The sequence below is a fragment of the Sciurus vulgaris genome (genome assembly GCF_902686455.1).
Source record: "Sciurus vulgaris genome assembly, chromosome: 4".
Lineage (NCBI taxonomy): Eukaryota > Metazoa > Chordata > Mammalia > Rodentia > Sciuridae > Sciurus > Sciurus vulgaris.
In genome coordinates, this window is record NC_136464.1 from 29009879 (window position 1) to 29021238 (window position 11360).

The 11360-nt window shown below is 39.2% G+C and overlaps 1 protein-coding gene and 1 pseudogene across 5 annotated transcripts in view; one reads left to right on the forward strand and one right to left on the reverse strand.

Annotated features, from left to right (window-relative positions):
• The window catches only part of ERLIN1 (ER lipid raft associated 1), a 37069-nt gene extending 30889 nt beyond the window's left edge, over window positions 1–6180 (forward strand). For all 4 annotated transcript variants that reach the window (XM_079137323.1, XM_079137325.1, XM_079137324.1 and 1 more), the window contains 3 exons: window positions 736–825; window positions 1686–1765; window positions 3891–6180. In XM_079137323.1, the coding sequence (XP_078993449.1) occupies window positions 736–825; window positions 1686–1765; window positions 3891–4112 (392 nt within the window). In that variant the 3' untranslated portion in view covers window positions 4113–6180. The remainder of the gene's footprint in view (window positions 1–735; window positions 826–1685; window positions 1766–3890) is intronic.
• A 2298-nt stretch (window positions 6181–8478) lies between these two features.
• On the reverse strand, window positions 8479–9547 carry LOC306659153 (annotated as a pseudogene). The gene has a single exon. The product of its transcript is annotated as an uncharacterized misc_RNA (transcript).
• Between the last annotated feature and the right edge of the window lie 1813 nt (window positions 9548–11360).

Sequence of the window (11360 nt, forward strand, 5' to 3'; positions counted from 1 at the left end):
CTTAGATAAATTATCCAGCTCTTTGTTTTATCTTCTATAGCAGTCAGCATATTCCTCCTCTGATATTTTTTCCTCATGTCATTTCCCTGATAACAACTTAGCAGTAGATCCTGAGATATTAAAACTAAACTTCTTAGCCTGTCATTCAAGACAGAGGTCTTCTAGCCCTCTTTCTAGTCTTAATTTTTGTTGTTTTCTCTTGTCAGCTCGTTCTGTATCACCTCTCCATTGTGACTTATTCATCTATACCTTTTTGCTTCCTTGATGCTTCTTGTCTTATCTTCTAGGTCATGTTCATTGTTCCCTAGAAGATTTCTTCCAGAGGCTTTCCTTGGTTTAACTTGTCTCTTTATTCTTTCTTTCTCCTGCCACATTCATCATGTATTTATGTTGCTGTTTTTGTTCTATAGTACTTTTATTAAGTGTCCTTTTTTTCCCATTAACTTGTGAACCATTCCTATAGAGTCTAATGAACAACCGAAACTGTTAACCTTTTGTACTCCCTCTTCCCACAAAACTTGCACTGTCAAAGTAGGACAGTGAAGTAGGAAATAAATTCCCTTTTTCCCTTTGAATTCCTTTTTAAGTTGTTCACAGTTTGGAGCTATAAAATTTGAGGAAACAATTAGCTATAAAGCCGTATATAATTAAATGTTGGACTGTGTGCTGCTGATTCTCAGTGCCACGTTTCTAAGAGAAACATTTTTGAGTATGTCTTCTGTTGTATAATTACAGAAGCAGAGAAGATTGCACAAGTGGCAAAAATTCGGTTTCAGCAGAAGGTGATGGAAAAAGAAACTGAAAAGCGCATTTCTGAAATTGAAGGTACATTGGGGAGAGTGTGAGGATCACACTATCCTGAACAGTCTTGCCTCAGGGATCAGCTCTTGATTGTCTTGGGTGGGAAAACCATAGAATATTATGGCCTAGAGGGAATAGCTGGCCTGATATTCTATATACAAGAGATTTTTAAGTGTTGTTACATATCTAGCTGTTGCCTTGGCTTGTGACTCTGGTAATTCTACTTTTAATTTCCTTCCTTAAATTGGGGCCTGTTGTCTTATTCTCAAAGTATGATACTTAATCAATTGTAAAGAGTATACAAAATAATAAACCCTGTTACCACCAGTTTCTTTTTCACCTGTTAGCAACAACAAATTAGCCGAACAACAAATTAGCCAGGGGATAGAGAAGCTGTAGTTTTCATGAAGAATCTCAAATTCGTTGATACCACATAGTGACATGTTGATGTTGTTAGCTTATAGTCTTAAGAACCCTTTTGGTTATGTACAGCTGCTTCCTATCTTTCTGTGTAAACTGACTCTGGATCAGAATTGGAAGGAATGGGAACAATGCAGTAAATAGAATAGAGCTACTTTTATGTCTATAACTAGTTATTTTATTTGAAGCCAATGGTGTATGAGGTTTTGGGTGCTGGGAGGTAAAAGAAAGGACCCCCTTCAGGTTAAAAACAAAAAAAGAATGAGCTCATATTTTTATTCAGCTTCCTTGACAAGGAGCTGTCTGTTTAGGGCTAGGATTTGAAAACTGCTATGTTAAAAACTTTTAAAGTGAGGTAAGCAATTGAAATATTAAGCAATGGAAAAGAGACTCTTACCCAGCTGAGGGAGCAGTTTGGCAGCATTCCTTTGTTTTAAACACCTCAACTATGTTTTACTTGATAGATGCTGCATTCCTGGCCCGAGAGAAGGCGAAAGCAGATGCTGAGTATTATGCTGCACACAAATATGCCACCTCAAACAAGGTGACTGGCTTTCTGTACCATTTTCCTAATGATAATTTGGGCTTTGCTTTCCTTTTCAAGGTATCTAATATGATAGAGCTGAATTTATTCACCATCAAGGAAGGACAGTGGCCAATCAGTCCTTCAGAATTAGCCAATCACTTAGCAAGATATACTGCATACCACACTCATTGGGTAGGAAATTTTGAATGGGTCCTTATAAAGTGAGGAGTAGAGCAGAGGCAGACGGATATATAAATATATGTCAGATGCCATAAATCAGTTCATTTGTGTTGAAACATAGGGGCTCAATAATCAGTAAAGTTGAAGAACTCCTGAAATAGTGACAGGAAAGGACTGAAGTTCATGTAGAATTGCTTTCCACATAAGGTAGATCTTATCTGCAGGATAGAAGCTAAGGTTTTTTAGAACTTTCTTGCCATATCAGAGATATTCTTGGCATTTAGGGTGAGATACTTTATTAATCATTGAAGACTGTTATGCATTATGTGGGATATTTTGCATCCCTGGCCCATGCCTACTAAATGTCTTTAGTGCTCAGCAATTATTTTAACAACCATACATGCGCACACACACATTTTGAAATGCCCCAATTGAGTACTTCTTGCATTTTGAATTTTAAAAACTTTCAGGTGTAAGGAATTTCATGTGTGATAACACTGATGAAGAAAAGAGATTGAGTGATATGTGGGTGAACAATTTCTGGAGAAGGTTTGGGTTAAGTTAACTAGAGTACAAGCTAAAGGAGCAGAAATTATTTTATTAGGAGGCAGCTGTCATCCCTATAGGATTCTGAGAAGGGAATGATATGTCCAAGGTTTATAAGGTGATTAACTGTAGAGTACTTGGAACAGGTAAAAGGTTGAAATAGATTCCTAAGGTGTATGATGCAGTTTAAAGGATTAGAATTGAGATTTAAGGTATAGCTAGAGCTTAAACTTTCAATTTAGAGAAAGTGATGTATGATAGGTCATCAGAATGTGAATTGTCATTACTTGGGAAACCAGTATAAATTTAGAAATAAACTTAGCATTGAGGACGCAGCTCTATAGAAACAGAATGTAATTTGTTCCAGATGAAGGCAAGAAGGGAAACTTTAGTTTATAAAACTAGTAAGCCACATCTGTAGTGGGAGAAACTGGACAGGCATAAGTATTAGGACCTTGCTGCTAAAAACAGCTTTATTCTAAAAGGGACAGTAGATTTATGTCATTTTGAAAAATGTTACTACTCAGATACCAACCTGTATTATAAAGAAGTAATTTTGAAATGTTCCAGTTGATTGTAGTGTTTTGACAGAGGATGTGAATCAACTAGAGAGTATAGAGATCCACAAAGTGAAAGATGTCAGAATGCAGAGAATAGATGTTATGGAACTGTGAAGGACAAGAAGAACTTTTGCCTAAAAGACAGATTGGGACCCAAAACAAGGAGAAGATTGCTAGGAAGGGTCCTAAAGGGCTTTGGGAGCATATTTTCTGGAGAATGGTGGAAATGAGTTTTAATCAAACCCAGAATGGGTTGGGTGTAGATATATCCTTGGCACTGTGACGTAAACAAAACATTGAGAGGGAAGATCTGATGGTCAGTAAACATCTATCATAAGCTGCTTCTGGGTAAAGACAAAATGCTAGATAGGTGACTTGAGATTTTCCATTTCTAGAATTTGGTCAAGAAAAACAGAATCACAGACAGCTGTTTATAAGTTGATGAGCCCAGGCCCTTCATTGGAAGCTCCAGCACCCTCATCCATTGACCTATGTGCCTCTCTCAAGAGAATCAGTAGAAATTTAAGGTCAATTCCAATATGAATTCAGCAAGATGGGACAGTGTACATGAAAGTACTTAACAGGCTATATTATCACTAATTATCATTATTTGTTCCCCAGTACCCTCTTCTATTAAAAAGTAAACAGTTTCTACTGCATTGAGATAGCTCTTTGAAGGAATTTTAAGTCAAGAGTTTTAACTGCTAATGTGATAGCACACTCCAAAGTGTCATTGGCAACCATTCTGAATTGAGTCATGATATTCAGGAAAACAACAAGAAAAATGGATATAGAAAAAAGAGATAACTATTACACCAAAATATCCTGATTCCTTTGCTCTTGTTTGTTCCACACAGCACAAGTTGACCCCGGAATATTTGGAGCTGAAAAAGTACCAGGCCATTGCATCTAACAGTAAGATCTACTTTGGCAGCAACATCCCTAGCATGTTTGTGGACTCCTCCTGTGCTTTGAAATATTCAGATGTTAGGACTGGAAGTGAAAGCTCCCTCCCCCGTGAGGAGGCTCTTGAACCCTCTGGAGAGAGTCCCATCCAAAACAAGGAGAGCACAGGTTGATGCAAGAAGTGGAAATGTTCTCCCATATCAAGATGTGGCCCAAGGGGCTAAGTGGGAACAGTGGTTATATGGACTCTTCGGATTTACAGAGAACTTGTGCTCTGTCTGTTCTGGCTCTCTTGTGAGTTATCCTGGTTTGTCAGCTAATTACAGGATAGAGCCAGCTGTCTGGCACTCAAATGGTCTTCTCAGCCACAGTTTAAAGTCTCCTGTATGTACTCCTTTCTAAACTGGTACTCATGAATGAGGAAAAGTCTAATGCTAAGATACTGCCTTCACTGGAATGTTAAACACTAAATATATAACAAGCTGTGTTTTTTTAAGCTGAGATCTATTGAATAATGTTTACATTGGTCCCTGGGACCATGTGTGCTCAGCCATTCAAGACATAGGAGGCCAGAGAGACCTTTAGGACATGGTAAGTTAAAGAAGACTGACTGTGCCTGGGACCCAGACTCTCTTTGGAGTCCAGTCCCAGCATTCATCCTTGTGATTAATGTTCAGGCCACTGAGGTCCCCAGGAAATGATCTTCCACTTGAGCAACCATTTACTTGATATGATTTGCACCTTTGTTTTCATATAGTCAGGTTGGTGGCTTCCAGGGACATGCACTTTGCCACCCAACCAGAGATTCCTCTTAGAGATTCCTAATCACTAGTTTATTGCATTAGTAGGCTCAGAGATAAGGAGAGCTTGGTTTAAAGTTTTGAGGAAGATTAAAACTTTGCTCTGAACCAAAGCTCTGGGGCCCGGCTTTCCTAGCTCCATTGGCTGATGACTGTGAGCATCACTGCCCCCAGGCTATGATGACTAAGGTGCCTGGTTTTTAACCACAGACAATTCCTTATATGTCACCTCTCAGCTCTGGCTGGCCAAGAGTGAGACAGGGCTTTAACTGCACATAGGAGCAGTGTGCAGTTTCTAGCCGTTCATTGCACAGTATTGTATCATAATTGCAGGAAGTTTTTATTTTTAAAACTGGATTTGGGGTACATTCATTTTGCCCCAGCAGTTCTGTCTAAAGGCCAGCTCATAGGGCTGCAGTGGTTACTAGCACATTGATTCTCTTTAGTATTATTCACAGAGTATGGAACAGAGGAACCTAGAAAGCATCTTTGGTCATCTTTGTCTCCTTCCTTCCTGACCCTGGAATGCTGAAATCAAAGTTGTTTATCCAACTTTCACCTTTCCTAGGAGATCAGGAGTCCACTGACTTCTTGGGCAGCCAGTGAATTTAATTTTCCATGAGAAGATGACAGAGTTAACCTGTGGCTATAGGAGATCTACTTCATCTGGACCTTTTTTCTTTTTTTTTTTAACTTCAGATTAACTTTTTTGGAACAGTGTGCTGCATAGTTAGACCTAAGTTTGTGCAGCTTGTTGACACTTTTTATGTACACTATGTTGAAGCCAGACAGAAAAATGGGACCACTTCCAGAAACCTCTCAGCTGTCAGTCTCACAACAGCTGATGGGTTGTGCCAAATGCTTTATTTGGGAAAGTAAAGCCCAAATTTGGATGGGTCTTTTCCCTGGGCCTTATACTATAGAGGCATTTGAAATATGGAGAAATCATTCTTTCATTTTTGCTCATTTAATTCTATAAATTGTCTTTATGAGTGAATTTTGTGTTCTTTATCCCTACTTAAAAGAACTTTTGAATTATAAAAATAAATTCTTGTCATGTTGTTGCTGCAGATAAATAATGATTGTTGTGGGAATTCTGGATCCTTTACTTTTGTGCTTTCTTTCCTAGAGATGTTTCCTATTCCCATAAGTGAAAAGCTATTGCCCCAAAGTGATGGCTGTGGGTTTTCTTACCAGCCAAAAACCCTGGTGTCAGGGTTGAGGAAAGAGGAAGTGCCATTGTAAAGTTTTAAAGAAAGCACTTCTACTTAAATTCTTCATGGAATGAGCTTTCCTGTGCCCACTCAATGAGCTCTACGTCTAGCCATCCTTCAGGGAAGTTTCTTTTGGCAAATACGCACTGTAATCTTGAAGTCTAAATTTATATGTGAAATGCTACCTTTTTTAAAATAAGAAACTAAATAAAATTATTTTAGTATCAGTGATGGTGTGTGTGTGTTTTATTACCCATCTATCTTCATGCTTTTCTGTCATCTTAACATGTTCCTAAGACTGCCTTACCCATTTGAACTAACTAGCCACTTTATTTGTTGGACTGAACTGTAGAGGCTTATGCTTTTTTCAGAATACTGCCTAGTTTTAGGCATACAAATTTTAGCAACAAGATTTCCACTATTTCCTGACTCCTGGAATTTAACAAGGTTGTGAGACAGGGCCAGCAGCAGAGTAAAGAGAGAGGATGGAGTATCATGCCCCTTGGAGCCTTTCTTGAGAAACAAAGGCTTTTATACCAATGAGGAGAGGAGGAAGTTGTTCTGAGGTGGAGGAAGAACAATTCGTATAAATTATAACTGGCAATTATGACAGACTTAATCTCACTTATTCACATGTTATTGGTTTAAGAGCTAGAATTGGACCTGGATTCTCTCCTGGGAACATTCCCTCCTAGAAACAGTTTCAACAGTGCTGCTGGACCAACAGGAAGTAGTAATTGGGACTTTGGGGGAAAGTAGCCCTTTATGAAGATATCTCTGCGATCCACCCCTATAGTACCCCCATGTTAGCTCCTCTATACCAGGGAGCTTAAACTGACTCAAAACTCATTGTCTTATAGGCTTTTGCGAGGAATTAAAGTAATTTCTGCCCCCTTGATATGGGGAAGGAATTTTGTGAATTAGAAGTTGTGGCTTCTAGTTGCTTTAGGATTAAGTCCCAAATGTGTACATGCAAGGATCTCTGTATCTGGCCCCAGCTAACCTCAGCAGTCACTCTTCCCTAAGGGCTGTGAGTATACCTCCTCCTCAACTGTCTGCATATAATGTCCCATCCACCTTCCCTTTGCTCACTCCTGATAAGCCTTCATCAATTCTTCAGGAGTTTGCCCTGAACATTGTGATCAAGTCAGAACTTTGTGATCAAGTCAGAACTTTGTGATCAAGCTAGCATCCTCTACTTATTCTCCCTCTGTAAACACTCTTGGACCCTCATTACCTGCCTAATGTCTGTAACCACAAACCTAATCTCCATTGAGGGCAGGGACTGTGACTGCTATTCCCTGGAAGTTTTACCTATTGCTAAAGCTTGAAGTGATGCTTGGCCCATAAGACTTTGTCAGTTTAGTTGCATGAAAGAACCAAAGGATTAATGTGAAGTGCAGGTAAAAGGCAAATGGAAGTAGAAAAAAGGACTTAGAAATTAGGTAAGTTTATGGCAGGACTTCTGTACCTTTATTCATCTTTGCAGGACAGCTCTTCATTGGGTTCAAGGTATCTTGAACAGCATAGCAATTCGTGCATGGTAATTGCAGGAATATGTTAGTTAACCTAGCCTATAGGTATCAATATGTTTCTGTCTTGAGTAGACTAGAAGTTCCCATCGTGGAGAGTAAATATGCCTGATAAAAACATCAAAGTACACAACAAAATATTTTGATTTGTGCCTTCAGTAGCTATGAAGTAAACTAGCTGGCTCACAAGCCTCAACCATAACCTTCCAGCAATATTCCAACAACCTGGGCCAGCTTCTCAGGTTTCTTCTGACCTCATGTCTTTGTATAAGCACTTAGAACTAATTTACTGTTAATTTGTTGCTCACTCCTAGTGTACACTGTTATGCAGACTATAATTCATAATGATGTTTCATTTCCTTTACTATGTACTATGTATTGAATTTGTCCCACAAAAAGCATGTGTTGGAAGCTTAATCCCCAGTGTAACAGTGTTGGGAGCTGGGGCCTAATGAGGTGGTTAGCCCATGAGGGCCAAGTGAGTGGATTAACACTATTATCAAGGGGGAGTTCATTATAAAAGGGGGAGTTTGGCTCCTTCGTGCATGTGTGTGTCCCTTCCTCTCCTGCATGCCCTCTTTCCTTACTGAAACCTTCTGCCATGGGATGACATAGCAAGAAGTCCTTTACCAGTTATCAGCTCCTCAATCTTGTACTTCCCAGCTTACAGAATTGTGAGAAATTACTGTTCATTATAAATTACCCTGTCCACGGTGTACTATTGTAGCAATCAAAAATGGACTAAGATGGGAATATGGTACCAGGTAAATGGAATATTGCTATAACACATATCTGAAAATGTGGAAGTGACTTTGGAATTGGATAATGAGAGTGAAAGAATTTGGAGAAGCAGGCTAGATTGCCATGAACAGAATGTTAAGAGCAATTCTGGTGAGGGATTAGAAGAATAGGGGAGCTATAGGGAGTCTGAAACTTCATAGGGGTTACCTAAGTGGTCAGAATGTGGAAATATAAACAGTAAAGGCAATTCTGAGGTTTCAGAAATGAAGAATCAAGGTATTAAAAAGTGAAGTAAAGGTCTTCCTTGGTACAAAGTGGCAAAAAAAAAAAAAGTGGCTAAAATGTGCCTATACCAAGTCTTTATGGATGGAAGGCAGACTAGAATATCTGGTGAAAGAAATGTTTTGGTGCTGTGATAAAACCCAAGGCCTAACACTTACCATGGAGCTATACCCCCAACAGTCCTAGTGGAAGAAAATTCAAAGTAAAATATCGAAGTAGATGCATGGCTTCTGTTATATATATATATATATATATATATATATATATTAAAAAGGAAGAGGAAAAAAGATGATTTAAAGATGGTGTTTAAAAAGGAAACAAAACTTAGGGATTTGAAGAATCCTCAGCATGGCCCTGTAGCAAATGAGAAAGGAAAAAGAACTAAGGGTGTAGGGAAGCCATTTGCTGAAAATCTTTGTACGAATAGATGGAAGCCAGATGTTGACCCCTAGATCTTGGATTTCCAGCCTCAAGAACTATGAGCTAATATTTTCTGTTCATTAAGATTACCCAATCTCAGATATTCTATTGTTACAGAACAAAGAGACTAAGAGATCATATTTCTTTGGGATTAGTACCAATCTTTCCATTGCTATCTTGTATGCAATTCCTTTTAAACCCAGCTTGGTTTGTCTCCACTGTTTCCTCTTGGAGTTGTACCTGATTTTATTTCCAATTTTTATCTGAACCCTTTGGGAAACAGGACAATTTGGCGGTTGTTTCTTGGCTAGGAATCACCTGATCCTGAAAGTCTCGTGAGAAGACATGTCAAGGAATGGAGTTAAGCACACAAACACAATGTTGGACAGAAGAAGAAAATTTCTCATCAAAGTTTTCTCACCAGGCACAGTGGAGCACGCCTGTAATCCCAGCAACTTGGGAGCCTGAGGCAGGAAGATCACAAGTTCAAAGCCAGCCTCAGCAAAAGTGAGGCACTAAGCAACTCAGTGAGACGCCATCTCTAAATAAAATACAAAATAGGGCTGGGGATGTGGCTCAGTGGTTGAGTGCCCCTGAGTTCAATCCCTGGTACCCAAAAAAAAAAAAAAAACAAAAAAAATTCTCATCATGTGTAAGGAATACTCCAAAAGATTAGCAGCCAGATTCTCAGCAGAAACCATGAAGGTCAGAAAGCAATGGATGATGTTTATATTTAAAGTGACCCTCAGGGTAGTAACTAAGATCTCATGGATTCAGAGTAATTTGGAATGTAGGGTAGAAATGCAATGTTAAGCAAGTCTGACTCTTAATTTGCTGTCCGGCTCAGACAGTGGTGAACCAATGAGGATGAGACTGAAATCCTTGGGCTGCAGTCACAGCAGGCAAGAACAATGATGGCCATCAGATGGCCTTGTTGGCATTTTCTTTTTGAATTCTCACAACTTTATGGGGCTGTACTCTTAACCTCTTAACCTTCATTTTATAGCTGGGATTTAGAGAGGTTACTTAACCCAAGAGCACATGAATGAGTAGCAAAGTGAGGGCTTGAACTAAATATATTCCAGGTCCAGCCTCTTTTCTATGGCCCTTTACATTGTCCATTGAAGCAATTACGTTTAGAGTATAGAAGCTATAACTGAGGGGAGGTTTCGAAGTATAAATGGTGAAAATAGAGGTCAGGAAAAGGGATAAATGGATGGCTATTGTGTGATATGAAGGGGTGACCCATGAGTTGCCTTTCTCTGCCCCCACAGGGCTTGGAAGAAATGCTGTAGAAGAATTGGGCAGTATCACACTTATAGAAAGATCAGCTCTTTGGAGCCTGAAGGAGCAGCTCCCCTTAACTATTGTATGAAGCAGATGGAGCTGAACATCTAAAGGATAGACTATTATGAATGCTATGGTGTACCACCCAGATCCCATTTTCAGGTAGGAAGTACTCATTTTCCCAGTTGCTGAGAGTGTTTGTGCTAATACCTGAGTCACTCTGCAAAGATTTCCCTTAACTGAAGAAAGTTCCTTTGCCCAAGTTCACACCCCCTCCCTGGATATAACCCACTTTCAACAAGTGATAGAGAGACCACAAAAGTTACTTGAACCACACACTTTGTCCCAAAAAAGTTTGCATTGATTTGCTCCAATGCAAGAATACCAGAATTTCCATCTGATTAATAGATATAATAACCATAATTGGAATTCAGACATAGACGGAAAGTTCTGAAACTGGTATATTTGATTCTTCTGGCACCCTGTCATTTCTGCTAAGCCTCGCCCTCTCACCTCAAATTCCAGCTGCAACTGGAGTGAACAGTTCCTCATAGACATAAACTCACTTTCCCCTGACGTGTCACACCTCATGCATGTACTTCACATGTCTTTCACCCCAAGTATCCTCCAATATTGTGGTAGTTTCAGTCAGTTCACACTTATACTCAACCCAGATGGGCACAAGAATTAACAACTCCAGGATCAACTCAACCAGTGGGAGACAGAATCACAAATGGTTACGAAGCTAATTCCAAAAACTTTTCAATAGAGACAGAAACCCTCCTGACACAACAGGAGAAACAATGTGAACATCAAAGTAAATTTCAACAAATGTTTGTTGATTATCTGGTATGTGCCAGGAAACCTAAAACGTGTTAAGTAATGGGTTAACAGTGAATAGCACAACAGTAAGACAGACATGGTCTGTGTTCTCTTAGAATCATGGAAAGGTAGACTTTAATCAAAGAATCCCAAGTATGATAAGACATCTAGATGGAAAGAATGTAGTGCTAGAAAGAGAGTGTTTCAAAAAAGAGAAGAAAGGTAAAGAATGAGAGAGAGTACAGACCAGTTAAAGATCAGGGAATGGCAACCATAAAAAGGCAACCCAATATTAAAATGCGCAAGTGATCTCAACAGGTGTT